General features: G+C 40.0%; 1 protein-coding gene across 1 annotated transcript in view; it reads right to left on the bottom strand.

Moving 5' to 3' along the window:
* Positions 1–22341, bottom strand: part of LOC126234423 (uncharacterized) — a 166922-nt gene that overhangs the window by 99524 nt on the left and 45057 nt on the right. Inside the window, exons 4-5 of the mRNA XM_049943114.1 lie at positions 17839–17898; positions 12174–12265 (exon numbers count right to left, since the gene is read on the bottom strand). Coding sequence (XP_049799071.1) covers positions 12174–12265; positions 17839–17898 — 152 coding nt within the window. The remainder of the gene's footprint in view (positions 1–12173; positions 12266–17838; positions 17899–22341) is intronic.

Raw genomic sequence — 22341 nt, 5'->3', positions numbered from 1 at the left:
GTCTTGACAAAGAAGCCAGAGGAATGGGTAGAGCCCGATGTAATACTGCCCACAGAGGCAAAATAATTGGCAATGACCACGACATGAGGATGCAGAAGGCAATGGCAACCACTGCACTTCATCATGATCATGATCATGATCATCATCATCATCATCATCATCATCATCATCATCATCATCATAAACTAAAGGCTATGCCTTGTCGATTTAGCCAGGTCCCTCTCTCTACTGTCATCCTCTTCAATTCTTCATGCAATTTTATCCCCATATCTTCTTTGATTTTTCCCGAGGGCATGCAGCTTTACTGTATGGTTAAATGATGATGGCGTCCTCTTGGGTAAAACATTCCGGAGGTAAAATATTCCCCCATTCGGATCTCCGGGTGGGGACTACTCAAGAGGATGTCGTTATCAGGAGAAAGAAAACTGGCGTTCTACGGATCGGAGCGTGGAATGTCAGATCCCTTAATCGGGCAGGTACGTTAGAAAATTTAAAAATGGAAATGGATAGGTTAAAGTTAGATATAGTGGGAATTAGTGAAGTTCGGTGGCAGGAGGAACAAGACTTCTGGTCAGGTGACTACAGGGCTATAAACACAAAATCAAATAGGGGTAATGCAGGAGTAGGTTCAATAATGAATAGGAAAATAGGAATGCGGGTAAGCTACTACAAACACCATAGTGAACGCATTACTGTGGCCAAGATAGATACGAAGCCCACGCCTACCACAATAGTACAAGTTTATATGCCTACTAGCTCTGCAGATGATGAATAAATTGAAGAAATGTATGATGAAATAAAAGAAATTATTCAGATAGTGAAGGGAGATGAAAATTTAATAGTCATGGGTGACTGGAATTCGTCAGTAGGAAAAGGGAGAGTAGGAAACATAGTAGGTGAATATGGATTGGGGGTAAGAAACGAAAGAGGAAGCCGCCTGGTGGAATTTTGCACAGAGCACAACCTAATCATAGTTAACACTTGGTTCAAGAATCATAAAAGAAGATTGTATACATGGAAGAAGCCTGGAGATACTGACGGGTTTCAGATAGATTATGTAATGGTAAGACAGAGATTTAGGAACCAGGTTTTAAATTGTAAGACATTTCCAGGGGCAGACGTGGACTCTGACCACAATCTATTGGTTATGAACTGTAGATTAAAACTGAAGAAACTGCAAAAAGGTGGGAATTTAAAGAGATGGGACCTGGATAAACTGACTAAACCTGATGTTGTACAGAGTTTCAGGGAGAGCATAAGGGAACAATTGGCAAGAATGGGGGAAAGTAATACAGTAGAAGAAGAATGGGTAGCTTTGAGGGATGAAGTGGTGAAGGCAGCAGAGAATCAAGTAGGTAAAAAGACGAGGGCTAGTAGAAATCCTTGGGTAACAGAAGAGATACTGAATTTAGTTGATGAAAGGAGAAAATACAAAAATGCAGCAAGTGAAGCAGGCAAAAAGGAATACAAACGTCTCAAAAATGAGTTCGGCAGGAAGTGCAAAATGGCTAAGCAGGCATGGCTAGAGGACAAATGTAAGGATGTAGAGGCTTATCTCACTAGGGGTAAGATAGATACTGCCTACAGGAAAATTAAAGAGACCTTTGGAGAGAAGAGAACCACATGTATGAATATCAAGAGCTCAGATGGAAACCCAGTTCTAAGCAAAGAAGGGAAAGCAGAAAGGTGGAAGGAGTATATAGAGGATTTATACAAGGGCGATGTGCTTGAGGACAATATTATGGAAATGGAAGAGGATGTAGATGAAGATGAAATGGGAGATATGATACTGCGTGAAGAGTTTGACAGAGCACTGAAAGACCTGAGTCGAAACAAAGCTCCGGGAGTGGACAACATTCCATTAGAACTACTGACAGCCTTGGGAGAGCCAGTCCTGACAAAACTCTACCATCTGGTGAGCAAGATGTATGAGACAGGCGAAATACCCTCAGACTTCAAGAAGAATATAATAATTCCAATCCCAAAGAAAGCAGGTGTTGACAGATGTGAAAATTACCGAACTATCAGTTTAATAAGTCACGGCTGCAAAATACTAACACGAATTCTATACAGACGAATGGAAAAATTGGTAGAAACCAACCTCGGGGAAGATCAGTTTGGATTCCGTAGAAATATTGGAACACGTGAGGCAATACGGACCCTATGACTTATCTTAGAAGCTAGAGTAAGGAAAGGCAAACCTACGTTCCTAGCATTTGTAGACTTAGAGAAAGCTTTTGACAATGTTGATTGGAATACTCTCTTTCAAATTCTGAAGGTGGCAGGAGTAAAATACAGGGAGCGAAAAGCTATTTACAATTTGTACAGAAACCAGATGGCAGTTATAAGAGTCGAGGGACATGAAAGGGAAGCAGTGGTTGGGAAGGGAGTGAGACAGGGTTGTAGCCTATCCCCGATGTTATTCAATCTCTATACTGAGCAAGCAGTGAAGGAAACTAAAGAAAAATTCGGAGTAGGTATTAAAATCCATGGAGAAGAAATAAAAACTTTGAGGTTCGCCGATGACATTGTAATTCTGTCAGAGACAGCAACGGACTTGGAACAGCAGTTGAACGGAATAGACAGTGTCTTGAAACGAGGATATAAGATGAACATCAACAAAAGCAAAACGAGGATAATGGAATGTAGTCAAATTAAGTCGGGTGATGCTGAGGGAATTAGATTAGGAAATAAGACACTTAAAGTAGTAAAGGAGTTTTGCTATTTGGGGAGCAAAATAACTGATGATGGTCGAAGTAGAGAGGACATAAAATGTAGACTGGCAATGGCAAGGAAAGCATTTCTGAAGAAGAGAAATTTGTTAACATCGAGTATAGGTTTAAGTGTCAGGAAGTCGTTTCTGAAAGTATTTGTATGGAGTGTAGCCATGTATGGAAGTGAAACATGGACGATAAATAGTTTAGACAAGAAGAGAATAGAGGCTTTCGAAATGTGGTGCTACAGAAGAATGCTGAAGATTATATGGGTAGATCACATAACTAATGAGGAAGTATTGAATAGGATTGGGGAGAAGAGAAGTTTGTGGCACTACTTGACTAGAAGAAGGGATCAGTTGGTAGGACATGTTCTGAGGCATCAAGGGATCACCAGTTTAGTATTGGAGGGCAGTGTGGAGGGTAAAAATCGTAGAGGGTGACCAAGAGATGAATACACTAAGCAGATTCAGAAGGATGTAGGTTGCAGTAGGTACTGGGAGATGAAGAAGCTTGCACAGGATAGAGTAGCATGGAGAGCTGCATCAAACCAGTCTCAGGACTGAAGACTACAACAACAACAACAATCTTCTTTGATGTTATTCAAATACGTTTCCCTTGGCCTGCCTCTTGGTTTTTTCCCTAAAACTTTTCCTTCAAATACATATTTTAGGAACTGGTTGTGTCTCATTATGTGCCCTATCATTTTTTATTTTCTTCTTGCTATGTAATTTAGTAGTGTTCTGTCCTCATTCACTTCTCTTAAGACCTGTTCATTACTTTTTCTATCTACCCAGCTCGTTTTCGTCATTCATCTCCATATCCACATTTCCATTGCTTCCAGTCTCTTTTTCTCTGCCTTTCCCAGAGTCCACACTTCACATCCATATGTTAAGACACTCCAGTTTTGGCAAACTTTTTCCAACTTTCTAGGCTTATATGATTGTCTGTTAGTAAATTCCTTTTATTTTTGAAAGCTTGCTTTGCCAAGGCTATTCTTCTCTTTATATCAGTGATACATTTATTGTCGTCAGTGATTGTGCTTGCCAAATAACAGAAGTTCTCAACCTGCTCTAAAACATAATCTTTTAGTTTAATATTAACTTTACCATTTTCTTTTGTCTTCCCTACTACCATAGTTTTTGTTTTCTTCTTATTTATTTTTAGATTAAATTCTCTCAGTATTTTGGCAAATTTTAGCAACAAACTCCATTTCCTTTACTGAGTCAGCATGTACTACTATATCATCTGCAAAACAGATACAGTGTATTCGTTCCCCGTTAATTTTAATTACTTTGGTTATTCTTTTCAATTTTTCAATGGTTTTTTTTCAATAAATAAGTTGAACAAATATGGAGATAATGGGCATCCTTGCCTTACTCCCCTCCTTATTTTTGCTTTCTTCTTCACGCTATTCATTTCTATCTCTGCTTCCTGCCTTTATGTGCACTTAAGACACATTATATATATCCACAGGAATAGTGATGTATAACTGAAAAAGTGAGATGATGATCACACCATTGGCAGAAAACTGGATTAGTCCCCCATTCTGATCTCATGGAGGATACAGTCAAGGGGGAGATGAATACAGTTTTGCACTAAATATCAGCTATAAATAGTAAGTAAACTGTTCAAGGAATAAGAGTAGGAGGTATACAAGGTCTGTTCAAAAAATTCCACAACATTCATAATTTCGTGTCAGTAGTGTGTAGGAGAAAAATGTGGTTGCCATCCCTGCACATGCCTGTGTTTAATGTGTAATTGCTGGAAGTTTCATTGTTGTATGTCTGCTGGTTACCGTTCAGTGCTGTATTGACCAGAACATTGTATTGCACAGTTTGCGAATTTTGGGATGGCAGAGTTAAGAGGACCAACACGTCTGCATTAAATTTAGTGTGAAACTAAAGAAAACCTTTACAGAGACACAACAAATGATGCAGGAAACTTATGGTAATGAGTGATTACGCAGTACTCTGTGTTATAAATGGTTCACATGGGTTTAAAAATTGTCAGACAGAAGTTAAAGAAGACCCTTGTTCAGGATGACCTTAGATGTCCACCGATGACACTCATGTCGGGAACATCAACGAAATTGTGCATGCCAATAGACGATTGACTGTCCTAGAGATTGTAGAAGAATGTAACATTTCAGTTGTTTGTTGTTGTTGTTGTTGTTGTGGTCTTCAGTCCTGAGACTGGTTTGATGCAGCTCTCCATGCTACTCTATCCTGTGTAAGCTTCTTCATCTCCCAGTACCTACTGCAGCCTACATCCTTCTGAATCTGCTTAGTGTATTCATCTCTTGGTCACCCTCTACGATTTTTACCCTCCACGCTGCCCTCCAATACTAAATTGGTGATCCCTCGATGTCTCACAACATGTCCTACCAACCGATCCCTTCTTCGTCAAGTTGTGCCACTAGCTCCTCTTCTCCCCAATTCTATTCAGTACCTCCTCATTAGTTATGTGATCTACCCATATAATCTTCAGCATTCTTCTGTAGCACCACATTTCGAAAGCCTCTATTCTCTTCTTGTCTAAACTATTTATCATCCATGTTTCACTTCCATACATGGCTATACTCCATACAAATACTTTCAGAAACGACTTCCTGACACTTCAATCCATACTCGATGTTAACAAATTTCTCTTCTTCAGAAATGCTTTCCTTGCCATTGCCAGTCTACATTTTATATCCTCTCTACTTTGACCATCATCAGTTATTTTGCTCCCCAAATAGCAAAACTCCTTTACTACTTTAAGTGTCTCATTTCCTAATCTAATTCCCTCAGCGTCACCCGACTTAATTTGACTACATTCCACCATCTTCGTTTTGCTTTTGTTGATGTTCATCTTATATCCTCGTTTCAAGACACTGTCCATTCCGTTCAACTGCTGTTCCAAGTCCGTTGCTGTCTCTGACAGAATTACAATGTCATCGGCGAACCTCAAAGTTTTTATTTCTTCTCCATAGATTTTAATACCTACTCTGAACTTTTCCTTTGTTTCCTTTATTGCTTGCTCAATATACAGATTGAATAACATCGGGGATAGGCTACAACCCTGTCTCACTCCCTTCCCAACCACTGCTTCCCTTTCATACCCCTCGACTCGTATGACTGCCATCTGCTTTCTGTACAAATTGTAAATAGCCTTTCACTCCCTGTATTTTACCCTTGCCACCTTCAGAATTTGAAAGAGAGTATTCCAATCAACATTGTCAAAAGCTTTCTCTAAGTCTACACATGCTAAAAACGTAGGTTTGCCTTTCCTGAATCTTTCTTCTCAGATAAGTCGTAGAGTCCGTATTGCCTCACGTGTTCCAACATTTCTACGGAATCCAAACTGATCTTCCCCGAGGTCGGCTTCTATCAGTTTTTACATTCGTCTGTAAAGAATTCGTGTTAGTATTTTGCAGCCGTGACTTATTAAACTGATAGTTCGGTAATTTTCACATCTGTCAACACCTGCTTTCTTTGGGATTGGAATTATTATATTCTTCTTGAGGTCTGACGGTATTTCGCCTGTCTCATACATCTTGCTCACAAGATGGTAGAGTTTTGTCAGGACTGGCTCTCCCAAGGCTGTCAGTAATTCTAATGGAATGTTGTCTACTCTGGGGGCCTTGTTTCGACTCAGGTCTTTCAGTGCTCTGTCAAACTCTTCACGCAGTATCATATCTCCCATTTCATCTTCATCTACATCCTCTTCCATTTCCATAATATTGTCCTCAAGCACATCGCCCTTGTATAAACCCTCTATATACTCCTTCCACCTTTCTGCTTTTCCTTCTTTGCTTAGAACTGGGTTTCCATCAAAGCTCTTGATATTCATGCAAGTGGTTCTCCTTTCTCCAAAGATCTCTTTAATTTTCCTGTAGGCAGTATCTATCTTATTTCAGTTGTATCATGTCATTGATTCCTGACACAGCATCTTGGAATGCATCGTGTTGCCACCAAGTTTCTCCCAAGGCTCGTGAGTTAGACCAGAAAGACCTTTGCCTTGAAACGCAACTTGTCGTGTCAGGTCAAATGTCAAACCCAAGCTGACAGTTTCTTTAAGGATTTGTTCATCATGAATCTGTGCCACAGGGACCAACTGTTAATTGATGGTACTACTGGGACATGCTGCAATGCCTGCAACAAAATTTGTGGAGGAAACGACCTGAAATGTGGCAATACAATTCATGGCTCTTGCATCACGATAATGCACCTACACATTCATCCTTGTTTGTGCATGACTATTGCAACAATAGATGAGATACAACAAAATTTGCAGATGGTGCTTCATGCGGTCCAGCAACAGGCGTATCAAAACTGCTTCTGGAAATGGAAACAATGCTGGGAGTGGTGTATGAATTGTGGAGGAGAGTATTTCAGTAGAACATGCACAATAAGTAAAAGATAAGCATATGAAAATTGTGTGGACGAAGTTCCGGAATTTTTTGAACAGACTTAGGGAAGGCCTTGACACAATGAATTACAACAGCTACAGTACATCATGATGAGGCAGAGATTCTGAAAGCAGGTAGTGGATTGCAGCACATACTCAGGAGCAAATACAGTTTCACATCATAATGGAAAGCATGCCAAAGTTTAAGAGAATCGTCTGGAAGAATCAGTTCGTAAAGATGTTGGACACTGAAGTAATGAGGAATGAGGAATGATTATGAATATTTTAAATTTCCCAATGTTGTAGATATATACACACTTTGATAATGAATATTGCAATAGGTAGCTAAGCAGAAGAGGTATGGACACCAGTAAAAAGAGAAATCACGGAAGTTGGTCAGGCAAATGTAACTGCAAAGAATCCTTGGGTAACAAAAGAAAGTAACACATCAATCGATTGAGGAAAAAATTAATTACAATAATTGTTCAAGAAAAGAAAGATAATTCAGCAATGTGAGCCACTCCAAAAAAAATAAGTAGGAAGTGAAAGGAAGCTAAAGCAAAATGACCTCATAAAAAACCATTAAGAAATCAAAAATGAAATTGTCATTGGAAGAAAACAGTCAACATACAACACAGTCAAAGTAACTTTCAGTGAAACTGAATGCATAAGTGGGATGTTAAGAGTGCAAAGGTAATTCTGCTGTTAAATGTGTAAGAGACAGAGGGGCAGGAACTGTCCGCTGAAGTAGTAGGAAATTAAATAGGTGTTGATTTGGACGGCATGGGGATCTAGTATCAGAATAAAAGTTTTACATGGTCTGGAAGACTTGTGATCAAACAAGGCACAAAGAATAGGTAACATTCTTGTGGAATTTCCGAAATAACTGGGGGGAAGCGGACACTAAACCATTATTCAATTTAGTGTGTAGCATCCATGAGACTGGAGACCTACCACACAATCTAGAATATAATAAGGGCACATAAATGCAAAACCTACTGCTCAATCAACCTCACAGCTCATTCAAACCAATTGATGAAAATAATAATATAAAGAAAATGGAAAAGAATATTCATGATCTGTTTGTCTTTAGGAAAGGTAAATGCACAAGTTAGTTTCATATTCTATGACTCATTTGTACGATAAATTGTAATGATGCAGAATGAGTTATTTCACATTCAAATAAAAAAACCTATCAGTTTTGATGTTGCATTTGATAAGGTAACGTTTAAGGAAAATCAACACACACTCATGGGATTTGTCAACCAACAAAAAGTGTTTTACAATGTCAAATGGTGCACAATATTTGAAATTCTCAGAAAAATAGATGTAAGCTAAAGCTGAAAGGTGAATAACACATGATATGGAACAATAAGAATGGAAGACCAAGAGAGAAGTGCTCAGATTAAAAAGGGTATAAGACAGGGATGCAGTCTTTCTCCATTACTGCTCAATTTATACACTGAGAAGTGATGATAAAAAAGAAAAGTTCAGGAGTGGGGATAAAATTTGTGGTGAAATGATATCAATAGTAAGATTCATTGATGACATTACTATCCTCAGTGAAAGTGACAAAAAATTCATTGGTGGCCAGTTGTCATGTGCTAATGAGCTACAGCACAATGTAAATATCACACTAAAATTATGCCATTTCGTTTTAAATGCGAGCTGGAAATTACATTAAATTACACCCTTTCTCTTTGAATTCAAGCCACGAATCCCTCTACAGTTATGCCATTTATCCTCGAATGTGTGCTGCTATAAATACAAATATAAAACACATGAAAACATGTTTTGTAGTGCTCTCTCCTCAATAACTAGAAACCTTCCTCAATAACTAGAAACCTGGCTTAAGTACCGAAATGACAATCAGATGCACTAAAATCAACTCAGAGAAGGGATGCAGCTGCCTGTTTTCTACTGCAAATGCTATGTTGTGATGTCTTCCCTTCCAGCACTATGAGTGCCACATTGCTCACAGCCCCAGATCATTATTTTTATTTGAAACTGTTAGTAGTATATTGTGGAAGTGTAGAGTATGATACGGTCTTGAAGAACAGTTGTCATCATGACGGCACAGTGGGAAAGTGGTGTAAAGCACAGACTGGTAATCTGTGTGCCTGGATTTGATTCCCACAGATGTCAACATCCCCCCCCTCCCCCCAAAATGGCAAACTGTGTGTGTGTGTGTGTGTGTGTGTGTGTGTGTGTGTGTGTGTGTTTTCAGATTTCATACATAAAATTAATATCCTTCATTTAGTTATGATTACTACCCTTATAAGTCAAAGGCTGTAGCCTAGATGGTGGTACAACAAATGAGTATACAAGGAAATTTAGCATGGAACTGTTTCCTGTAGATGACCTGCTAAGGAGGCCCTTTTTCAGTACACCTTTAGAGGAGACTGTGAGGTTTAAAGAGTTAGGGAGATGTACTTCTGTAAATCTAACAACAGAGGAGCGTGGTACGAGGCTCACCAATTTGACTTCTGTAACACTGAAAATTTTGAAATACTTGAAAAATACTTTTATCAGCTTCTTAACTGTTCAGAACCAATCAATGAAAATCTGGAAGTCCCCCCCCCCCCCATCCCATATCAATGAAGTTAAAGAAGTTATTAAAACTTTATATATCTAGTGGTGAAGACTATGACAACAGAACTTTTAAAATGGTCTTTACCAAAAATAAAAACAACGAACTAAAATTAATCTCTGAGAAAGCTTGCAAAACACAAAAACTCCCAGGGGAGTGGAAGGCAGCCTTGATACATCCATTACACAAGAAAGGCACTGAACAGGATGTTAACAAACGAATTTCTTTGCAATCAGTTGCATATATCATTTTCCAAGATCATACTAAACAGAGTAGACACAACTCTGGAAAGTAATTTAGGCAAACATTAAGGTAGTTTTAGGAAGGGCAGATCATGTTCTGAACAAATATTTAATCTGAAAGCAAGCATTTGCCACAGATTACTAAATTTAAAAGGTCAGTTTAAAATAAAATTGCATGTAGCAGATTGTGTAAGCGTAGAGTATGAGGGATTTTTAAAGTGCCATCGACAGCACTCCATGTGCGAGTGGTCTAAAGCACAGACTGGTAATTTGCAGACCTGGATGCAATTCCTGCAAATGCCAACATTCCGCCCCCCCCCCCCCCCTACACCCCAAATATTAAGCTATTCATTATAAAATTTAAATATATTTGAACAGTTCAGTTTATATATATAAAATTAATATGTTCAATTTAGTTATGATTACTGCCATCGTAAGTCAATAGGCTATAGGCCACCACACTGTAGAGGATTTGTATAATTTTGCGGGACGAGCCGCTAATGGAAAAATTACAGAATGTGTGAATAGTGTAATGAGCACTGAATATGCATTGAAAGGAAATTAAAGAAAGGTAAAAGCAATGATGAATAACAGAAATGAGATTGATGATTAAGTTGACATCAAAACTGGGGACATTGTAGTAGACGAAGTGACGGAATTCTGCAATCTTGGAAGCATAGAAATACATGACAGACAGAACAAGGAGGACATAAGAAGCAGACGATATAGCTAAAGAGAATAGTACTTGCTAAAAGAAGTCTATTAGTGTAAAATATAGACCTTAATTTGAGGAAAAAATTCTGAGATGGAACATATGAAGCACAGTGTAGTATCGAAGTGAATCATGGACAGAAACTTTCTGGTAGATTAAAACTGTGTGCTGGACCAATACTCAAACTTGGGACCTTTGCCTTTCACAGACAAGACCTCTGCCAACTGAGTTACCAAAGCAAAACTCACAACCCATCCTCACAGCTTTACTTCTGCTCTCCAGAGTGAAAAATTCATTCTAGAATCATGGACTGTTGGAAAACTGCAAAAGAAGAGAATTGAAGCATTTGAGATGTTTTGCTATGGAAAGATGTTCAAAATAAAGTGTAGTGATAATATAATAAATGAGGAGGTTCTCCACAAAACCAGTGAGGCAATAAGCATGTGGGAAACACTGACAAGGAGGAGGATGGGATACTAGGACAAGTCAAACAGTGGAAAATCCAGGATGGAATGTAACAATATTATGAAAAGGATAGTTGCTACTCATAATATAGCAGAGATGCAGAGTTGCAGATACGCACAATAAAAAAACTGTCACAAAATAAGCTTTCTGCCAACAAGGCCTTTGTCAAAAAAAAAAAGACGACACACACACACACACACACACACACACAGTCTCTGGCAGCTGAAGACAGACTCAATACTACGACATGTGTTATGACACCAGGGTTAGCTGGAGGAGCAGGAGGAGGAGGAGGAGGAGGAGGAAGAGGAGATAGCACAGGCTCTCAGGAACTGAGGAAGGACGATTTGGATTTAACATCCTAATGATGTCATCATCATTACTAAATATGGAGCACAAGCACAGAATGGTCACGGATGAGGTAGGAAATATGTCATGGTATTTCCTAATGACCCATCCAAGCATTTGCATCAAATGATTCAGGGAAAGCACAGAACCCTAAATCTTGATCAGCAGACAGGGATTTGAGCTTCATTCCTTATGAGTGTGAGGCCACCATCTTGACCACTATGCCACCTCAGTCACTGGCACAGGTCATGAAGCAATCACTGAATTCAATCATACTGTCCTCTGGGACATAATCTGTAACTACATGAACACCTCACTCATGGCTACAGCTTTCTGGTTTTTATCTACAACTCAGCACTTTTTCACTATATTCATTCCATTGTTTGTATTCCACACATGATTTTCCAATATGATGCATGTGTATTGTGTTTTCCTTCTTTTATGAAGTTAATTTCATTTTCTGAAAAATATTTGCAGATATTTTATGCAAACAGATAGAGGCAAATATAGTGCTCTGTAGTTCCTCATTCTGAAGTTCTACACCCGCATTTGTACCAAGGAAAATGAACGAACAAAGCCCCCCCCCCCCCCCCCAACTCTCTGTAACACACACACACACACACACACACACACACACACACACACACACACACACACACACACACTCTTAATGCAATATGTAACAAATGTAATTTATGACAATAACTTACAGTTCTAAATGCTCAACTGCCGACTTAACAATTTCTTTCGCAACCTTTTCATTTTCTTTGTATTCATCCAACTCTTGTTTATACTTTATAGCCTGAAAAGATAGAATTGATGTGGTTACTGAAAGATATCAAAACAAAAGAAATATGATTAGTCAAATTATTACATTTTAGGATGAAGAATTACTAGAGATTCAATAGCAAAATAGTCCATGTGAAGTCTTTCCAGTCTCTCGACGGCTAATTTTCTGCTGAGTACACAGTTACTTGATACTTCACCCTAAGCAGAGTAAGTATAAACATTTTGTTTGTAGCTGGCAGAATTGTTCTGAAGTAAGGCAGTACTTTACCTCTACATTCTTGCATGGAGCAAAATAACAATAACTCCCTTCATTCTAATAAATCAATCATACGATGCTACATTTACAAGTAAGAAGTAGTTTGTTCACATTGAAATCCCTAAAACAACATAGAACAAGAACAATATGTTAACTGTAGAGGTTAGCCATTATTCATTTGACCCTCAAGGAAATTTGTAACACCCTTCCCATAAATCTATGCCCTCTCTGTCATCACTATGAAAGAAAACTTCAAATATGTGCAAGAAAACATATACTGTACTACAGCTTCATAATTACATGGTGATTGAAACTGTGCATTTTTTGTGATGAACCAATTAGCACAAAACATTTGGTTCCATACTGTGAAACTGTAACATCCAGAAACATTTATGACCTGGATAATGGAAATGGTGTTTGAAAATTTATCAGAGACTCGTTCTCACACAATTTAATCAGTGAATATCCCAGAAGCACCTAGAATTAATTTTTGAGGGATTTCTCTCAGTTCAAACTTGATTCTGTTTACATGTGACCAAAATAATCAGACAACTAAGCTCTGCAGCAGTGTCTGATACATGGGGTCCATTGTTTATGTTATGGTGACGCCTGCTGATTTGAAGAGCTGATCTCTTACTGACACAGTTTTATTGCTATGGGGAATACCAGGAATGGAATTTAACCATTAATTTTAAGCAAATGGAGTGAAACATTTGGTTACTGGAGAAATGAGTCAAGTCCTGATGTTAGATTTTGGCAAAGCAAGGTCTGCGGAGTCTTATAAAAATGTTAGAGTTGTTATTAACAAGGATGGACTCAGCAAAAGCAAGATTAAGAACTGTAATGGCCAAGATAGACAAGCAACTAAATATTTAAAAGAGGCTTCATGGAAAACACATATTACATCAGAAACGAAGATCAGGATATTTAAAACTATTGTAGAAAGTGTAGCAACATACAGAGCAGGAACATGGGAAATGACGGAAAGAATCAAGTGGAGCTTATTTTTATGGGGAGATTGGATTTTGAAGTTGTTATGTAAGATGACTTGCTAGCATAAAATTAAAAATGAAGACATATGTAAGAGAATGAACCTGGACAGCACTATAATGGATAACACTAAAGCAAAACAATTCTGATGTACGGACATGTATCATGGGAAGGAAAATTGCTCACCATACAGTGAAGATGCTGAGTCGTACCTAGGCACAACAAAAAGACACTTAATTAAAGCCTTCGGCCATTGAGGCATTTGTCAACAATACACACACACACACACACACACACACACACACACACACAAATGCAACTCATACACATGACCGCAGTCTCAGGCAAAAGAACCATCCCGACATTTGCCTGGAGCGATTTAGGGAAATCACGGAAAACCTAAATCAGGATGGCTGGACGTGGGGTTGAACCGTCGTCCTCCCAAATGCGAGTCCAGTGTGCTAACCACTGCGCCACCTCACTCGGTTACCAAATGCGAATTACAGACTTTTTATGTTATTTTTGTAAGATACAGAGAAATTAAACTTCATACTTCTTCTAAATTAAATATCGACAAAATTGCAGAAAAAAGTCGTTTTCCAAAGTTTAAATATAGTAAGTACAATGCAGTAACCATCACTGGAATATCCACTGGAAAATGAGGTGTTCCCGTAATTATAAAAAAAGTATTGCTGCAAGTTCAATGGTTTCTGTATAATGCGATAAATCTGAATGTGTTGCCTGGAAGAAAAATTTCAACAATGTCAAAAAAAAAAAAATTGCTCTGACCCTAATTAAAATTAAGTACAAATTTTGACATGCTGAGGGACAATATAGAGACCAATACCATTTTACATTACAGATTTTCTAAATCATTTTTTTTATGAGATAGATACTTGTTGTGGCAACACTGTAAATTTGGATCATAAACATCAGACGCCATCTAATTTAAATCAGAATATAATGTCTTCAAAGTAGTTCACAATCTAAATCTTTACTAAATCTAGTTACACTCTAGACTACGTAACTGTGCGCAAACTATGTAAAAATGTATGTTTTGCAAAATATCAGCAGAATAGCTTGGTATACACCTCAATTCTTTCTGTTGAGCCACAGCAAGATGGTTATTGCTTTTGTAATGCGAACTTCAAATGACACACATGGAGCACACATGACTGTCTCTTGAAAAAGATGAAGCCTGGGATGCTCAATGAGATTTTAAAGTTTAGAATTGTTCCTCTCAAACAAAGTCCTGGCAAATTAAAAGCACAATGTGAAACATTAAAATATTCTCAATCAAATATATTACATAGAGAATATAAAACAAGTCTTATCAGACCAGTCCTCTAGCCAACTAGGTCTCAAATTCACATGTTAAGCAAACTTCAAAGCAAGCACTGAAGGAAGAAGAGAACACAAAAAAAATGAAATAAATAAATAATGAATACTGAAATATGTTTCAGTATTATGGAACCGCTGTTAAAGAATGTTACAAAAGGAGCATTATTCACAGTGTTTCCATGGGGTACACAATTTTGTTGGTCAAACTGACCAAAGTATGTGTCCCCAACACAACACTGAAATTAACCAACAGACCAAGTATTGCCCTAATTTTATGGAACGGGTTTGGAGAGACTTCATTTAATTCCATGCTTAGTTCACTTAACATTACATTTGTATCCAATCTAATTAAATGGCTACACCATACACAGCAGTACTTCCCACATGGAAACTGGACAACACTTCTAAATAGTTTCATGATAATTCTAGTTCTTCTTCTACATGAGTTGGTTGGGTTGGGTTGTTTGGGGAGAGACCAGACAGCGAGGTCATCGGTTTCACCGGATTAGGGAACGATGGGGAAGGATGTCGGCCGTGCCCTTTCGAAGGAACTATCCCGGCATTTGCCTGGAGTGGTTAGGGAAATTACAGAAAACCTAAATCAGGATGGCCAGATGCGGGATTGAACCGTCGTCCTCCCAAACGCGAGTCCAGTGTGCTAACCTCTGCGCCACTTCGCTCGGTCTTCTACATGAATTTCTGATGGTGATAATCTAGGATCTAGATTGTGAGAGGGAGACAAATAAAAAAAATATTATTACTTACTTTGAAAATAGCTTATTTCTGCCATCAGCTGTACAAATGCATGTTTATTCTCAGGGGCTTCAATTATTATAATCATCTGGATCTTCTCCAGTGAAGATAAATGTAATAACAAACTGGTAAACACACAGTTGTACAGTTGATGGCACAAGTGTGTTTTTTTTTTTCAGTTATCTTACAGTTGCAGACAGTCACCTACAAAAAGCTGTATTATGACTGCTTATTGTCTAAGTTGCATTCTGAGGTATAATTTACAAGACACAATAGTACAATATGGCAGATATTACACATGATTCTATTCCTTGGACTGCTCCTGACTGACTCATATACCTTCACTGACTGCATGGAACAGCTGGAACAGCTGATGGATATTACCAAATCTTTCCATGCTCTAGTACTTTACCCGGTGCCAAAACTAGCTTCAGTCCCCAAAATCCAAAATTTTATGCCATTATCTCCACTTGGGCTATTCCTGAATCTGTATTATGATTGCTTACTGTCTAAGTTGCATTCTGAGGTATAATTTACAAGACACAATAGTACAATATGGCATATGTTACACATGATTCTATTCCTTGGACTCCTACTGACTGACTGCAATACCTTCACTGACTGTATGGAACAGCTGATGGATATTACCAAATTTTTCCATGCTCCAGTACTTTACCTGGTGCCAAAACTAGCTCCAGTCCCCACAATCCAAAATTTTATGCCATTATCTCCACTTGGGCTATTCCTGAATCTACACAGTGCCACTCACCTCTACAGTTAAGTAGTGGCATTCATTATTCCATCAAGGGACAGCTTTCCTTCTAAGATGGCTATCAGAAAATCAGTACTGTGACTTCAGTGGCACGATGAGTGCTTCTTTTTGTGGCTCCTATGTACAGCTGACTGCATATGCAAGGGGGTTTTGTTACTCCTGCTGTGGCTTGCACAGGGAATAGGTTTAAAGAGCTGTCTGCAAGAGATTTTAGAGCAAGCAATGTGTATTATCCTTACTCCATGCTTCTGAGCCATAAACACTTTTATCCTCGATGACGAGTTACCCCAGAAAAATGATGCAGTGAAAAAAAAAGAATAGTAAGTCAACTTGACCATTTCCATCTCCAAAATTTGATATTAATTATGACACAAAAGTTGCACAACTTACGATAGTTAAGAAGACCTGTTACCTGTGACTTCCAGTTCAGGTTCTTAGCAAAATAAACATCCTGGAGTTTAGCATATTCTGCTAATGGTGTTTTCAGGCCTTGTGCAGTACTGAACTGCATGTACTGTATTTTATCTAAATTCAGTGACATCCATTTGCAGAAAACCATTCACAAATGTTCAGGAAAATATTATTTACATTTTCTAGAGTTGAAGCTACTCCATTAGGCTTGATTGTAATACTTGTCTCATCAGAAAAAGAGCACTACTTCAGGTTCTTGGATATACTATTGAGGGTCATTTGTAGACAACAAGAATAAGAACAGGCCCAATATCAAACTTCCTGGCAGGTTAAAACTGTGTGCCAGACCGAGACTGAAACTTTGTCTTTTGCAGGCAAGTGCTCCACCAACTGAGCTGCTCAAGCACAACTCTCAATCCATCCTCACAGATTTACTTCTGCCAGTACCTCATCTCCTACCTTGCAAATTTCACAGAAGTTCTCCTGCAAGCCTTACAGAGGACTAGCAATCCTGGAAGAAAGGGTATTGCGGAGGCATGGCTTAGTCACAGCCTGGATGATATTCCTAGAATGAATTTCACAGAAGAAATTCTGTGAAGTTTGGAAGGTAGGAGATAAGGCACTGGCAGAAATAGATATGTGGGGATGGGTCGTGAGTCATGCTTAGGTAGCTCAGTCAGCAGAGCACTTTCCCAAAAAAGGCAAAAGTCCTGAGTTCAAGTTTCAGTCTGGCACACATTTTTAATTGGTATCTGTACCATCTGTACCGATTGTTCCCTATTCTGGAGATTCTGTTTCATTATGTAATATCCCAGACACTCTGCATTCTGTTAGCCAGCTACAATGAAAACCAGATACCAAAAATATCTCTAATACCATAATATGTTAGCTTCTCTTGAATACTGCAAACAGTACAATAAGAGAATCCACTTGAAACATTACTCTTCTTGCATTCCTTTATGACTATAATCTTTTTTATGCAGAGTAAGGGATATTTCAATTGTACTTTCACATTGATGCAGCCATAACAAACAAAATATGTAGTGAGAAATTTCTAGCTCACCTTCTCTTGCCATTCCCTCAGCTGCTCCTCCAATTGTTTGTGCGTCAGACAGAGGTCACCCTAAAATAACATCACACATCAGTATTAAAAATAATAAGGATCCTGCAAGCAAGAATATTATATTCTTCTAAAATTGCTGTGTCTGAAGATTCACATCATAATTTATTATTAAAAAATCTATAAAACATCATCAAAATGCAACATATGCCACAAGTGGTCATCTAAATCACAAAAAGTAGGAGAAAATTCACTCTTTTACTCATAAAATAAAATACAAAAAAGAAGGGAAATTCTGAGCTATTCTAATAAAATCTTTCATCTCTGAGAACGAAGGAGAAAGTCAGAAGAAAAAATAAACAACTGAAAGGATAACAAAATAGTAAATATATCTAAAAACAAAGATGCTGTGACTTACCAAACGAAGCCCTGGCACGTCGATAGACACACAAACTAACACAAACAAACACACAAAATTCAAGCTTTCGCAACAAACTGTTGCCTCATCAGGAAAGAGGGAAGGAGAGGGAAAGACGAAAGGATGTGGGTTTTAAGGGAGAGGGTAAGGAGTCATTCCAATCCCGGGAGCGGAAAGACTTACCTTAGGGGGGAAAAAAGGACAGGTATACACTCGCGCGCACACACACACATATCCATCCACACATATACAGACACAAGCAGACATATTTAAAGACAAAGAGTTTGGGCAGAGATGTCAGTTGAGGCGGAAGTGCAGAGGCAAAGATGTTGTTGAATGACAGGTGAGGTATGAGTGGCGGCAACTTGAAATTAGCGGAGATTGGGGCCTGGTGGGTAACGGGAAGAGAGGATATATTGAAGAGCAAGTTCCCATCTCCGGAGTTCGGATAGGTTGGTGTTAGTGGGAAGTATCCAGATAACCCGGACGGTGTAACACTGTGCCAAGATGTGCTGGCCGTGCACCAAGGCATGTTTAGCCACAGGGTGATCCTCATTCCCAACAAACACTGTCTGCCTGTGTCCATTCATGCGAATGGACAGTTTGTTGCTGGTCATTCCCACATAGAATGCGTCCCAGTGTAGGCAGGTCAGTTGGTAAATCACGTGGGTGCTTTCACACGTGGCTCTGCCTTTGATTGTGTACACCTTCCGGGTTACAGGACTCGAGTAGGTGGTGGTGGGAGGGTGCATGGGACAGGTTTTACACCGGGGGCGGTTACAAGGGTAGGAGCCAGAGAGTAGGGAAGGTGGTTTGGGGATTTCATAGGGATGAACTAACAGGTTACGAAGGTTAGGTGGATGGCGGAAAGACACTCTTGGTGGAGTGGGGAGGATTTCATGAAGGATGGATCTCATTTCAGGGCAGGATTTGAGGAAGTCGTATCCCTGCTGGAGAGCCACATTCAGAGTCTGGTCCAGTCCCGGAAAGTATCCTGTCACAAGTGGGGCACTTTTGTGGTTCTTCTGTGGGAGGTTCTGGGTTTGAGGGGATGAGGAAGTGGCTCTGGTTATTTGCTTCTGTACCAGGTCGGTAGGCTAGTTGCGGGATGCGAAAGCTGTTGTCAGGTTGTTGGTGTAATGGTTCAGGGATTCCGGACTGGAGCAGATTCGTTTGCCACGAAGACCTAGGCTGTAGGGAAGGGACCGTTTGATGTGGAATGGGTGGCAGCTGTCATAATGGAGGTACTGTTGCTTGTTGGTGGGTTTGATGTGGACGGACGTGTGAAGCTGGCCATTGGACAGATGGAGGTCAACGTCAAGTAAAGTGGCGTGGGATTTGGAGTAGGACCACGTGAATCTGATGGAACCAAAGGAGTTGAGGTTGGAGAGGAAATTCTGGAGTTCTTCTTCACTATGAGTCCAGATCATGAAGATGTCATCAATAAATCTGTACCAAACTTTGGGTTGGCAGACCTGGGTAACCAAGAAGGCTTCCTCTAAGCGACCCATGAATAGGTTGGCGTACGAGGGGGCCATCCTGGTACCCATGGCTGTTCCCTTTAATTTTTGGTATGTCTAGTCTTCAAAAGTGAAGAAGTTGTGGGTCAGGATGAAGCTGGCAAAGGTAGGGTGGCAGGTGATCGGCGTGAAAGGAAGTGCTCCATCGCAGCGAGGCCCTGGACGTGCGGAATATTTGTGTATAAGGAAGTGGCATCAATGGTTACAAGGATGGTTTCCGGGGGTAACAGATTGGGTAAGGATTCCAGGCGTTCGAGAAAGTGGTTGGTGTCTTTGATGAAGGATGGGAGACTTTCTCTGCCTACGTAGATCAACACCTTCAACCCATTACATGCAGTCTCCCATCCTTCATCAAAGACACCAACCACTTTCTCGAACACCTGGAATCCTTACCCAATCTGTTACCCCCGGAAACCATCCTTGTAACCATTGATGCCACTTCCTTATACACAAATATTCCGCACGTCCAGGGCCTCGCTGCGATGGAGCACTTCCTTTCACGCCGATCACCTGCCACCCTACCTTTGCCAGCTTCATCCTGACCCACAACTTCTTCACTTTTGAAGACTAGACATACCAAAAATTAAAGGGAACAGCCATGGGTACCAGGATGGCCCCCTCGTACGCCAACCTATTCATGGGTCGCTTAGAGGAAGCCTTCTTGGTTACCCAGGTCTGCCAACCCAAAGTTTGGTACAGATTTATTGATGACATCTTCATGATCTGGACTCATAGTGAAGAAGAACTCCAGAATTTCCTCTCCAACCTCAACTCCTTTGGTTCCATCAGATTCACGTGGTCCTACTCCAAATCCCACGCCACTTTACTTGACGTTGACCTCCATCTGTCCAATGGCCAGCTTCACACGTCCGTCCACATCAAACCCACCAACAAGCAACAGTACCTCCATTATGACAGCTGCCACCCATTCCACATCAAACGGTCCCTTCCCTACAGCCTAGGTCTTCGTGGCAAACGAATCTGCTCCAGTCCGGAATCCCTGAACCATTACACCAACAACCTGACAACAGCTTTCGCATCCCGCAGCTAGCCTCCCGACCTGGTACAGAAGCAAATAACCAGAGCCACTTCCTCATCCCCTCAAACCCAGAACCTCCCACAGAAGAACCACAAAAGTGCCCCACTTGTGACAGGATACTTTCCGGGACTGGACCAGACTCTGAATGTGGCTCTCCAGCAGGGATACGACTTCCTCAAATCCTGCCCTGAAATGAGATCCATCCTTCATGAAATCCTCCCCACTCCACCAAGAGTGTCTTTCCGCCATCCACCTAACCTTCGTAACCTGTTAGTTCATCCCTATGAAATCCCCAAACCACCTTCCCTACCCTCTGGCTCCTACCCTTGTAACCGCCCCCGGTGTAAAACCTGTCCCATGCACCCTCCCACCACCACCTACTCGAGTCCTGTAACCCGGAAGGTGTACACAATCAAAGGCAGAGCCACGTGTGAAAGCACCCACGTGATTTACCAACTGACCTGCCTACACTGGGACGCATTCTATGTGGGAATGACCAGCAACAAACTGTCCATTCGCATGAATGGACACAGGCAGACAGTGTTTGTTGGGAATGAGGATCACCCTGTGGCTAAACATGCCTTGGTGCACGGCCAGCACATCTTGGCACAGTGTTACACCGTCTGGGTTATCTGGATACTTCCCACTAACACCAACCTATCCGAACTCCGGAGATGGGAACTTGCTCTTCAATATATCCTCTCTTCCCGTTACCCACCAGGCCCCAATCTCCGCTAATTTCAAGTTGCCGCCACTCATACCTCACCTGTCATTCAACAACATCTTTGCCTCTGCACTTCCGCCTCTACTGACATCTCTGCCCAAACTCTTTGTCTTTAAATATGTCTGCTTGTGTCTGTATATGTGTGGATGGATATGTGTGTGTGTGTGCGCGCGAGTGTATACCTGTCCTTTTTTCCCCCTAAGGTAAGTCTTTCCGCTCCCGGGATTGGAATGACTCCTTACCCTCTCTCCCTTAAAACCCACATCCTTTCGTCTTTCCCTCTCCTTCGCTCTTTCCTGATGAGGCAACAGTTTGTTGCGAAAGCTTGAATTTGTGTGTTTGTTTGTGTTAGTTTGTGTGTCTATCGACGTGCCAGCGCTTCGTTTGGTAAGCCACAGCATCTTTGTTTTTAGATATATTTTTTCCACGTGGAATGTTTCCCTCTATTATATTCATAACAAAATAGTAAGAAATAATTATTATCCAGGATTAAATGGAGATGCAAAACATGGAACAGCTGTTGAGTACAAACAATTAAATACCACACAAGCCTTCATTGGGATGAGTAAACATAGCAATTTCATTTGTGTTTGATCTTGAATCAGTCTGATACTTGGTTTTATTTGCTCATATTTTGTGATATCACATCTTACTCACTGAAAATTATGAAAACTGGAAAAAAAGGACACAAAACTAACAAACAAAGTTGGTTAACTGCCATGACTGCACTTAAAATCATATTATCTTTATTCAGTTACTACATCTAATACTAAAGAAATGCAGAAGATATCTACTACCAGAATTC

This window comes from Schistocerca nitens, chromosome 2 (assembly GCF_023898315.1).
Source record: "Schistocerca nitens isolate TAMUIC-IGC-003100 chromosome 2, iqSchNite1.1, whole genome shotgun sequence".
Taxonomy (NCBI): Eukaryota; Metazoa; Arthropoda; class Insecta; order Orthoptera; family Acrididae; genus Schistocerca; species Schistocerca nitens.
The sequence above is the reverse complement of the archived record's forward strand: the minus strand, read 5'-3'. Positions and strand labels throughout refer to the sequence as shown.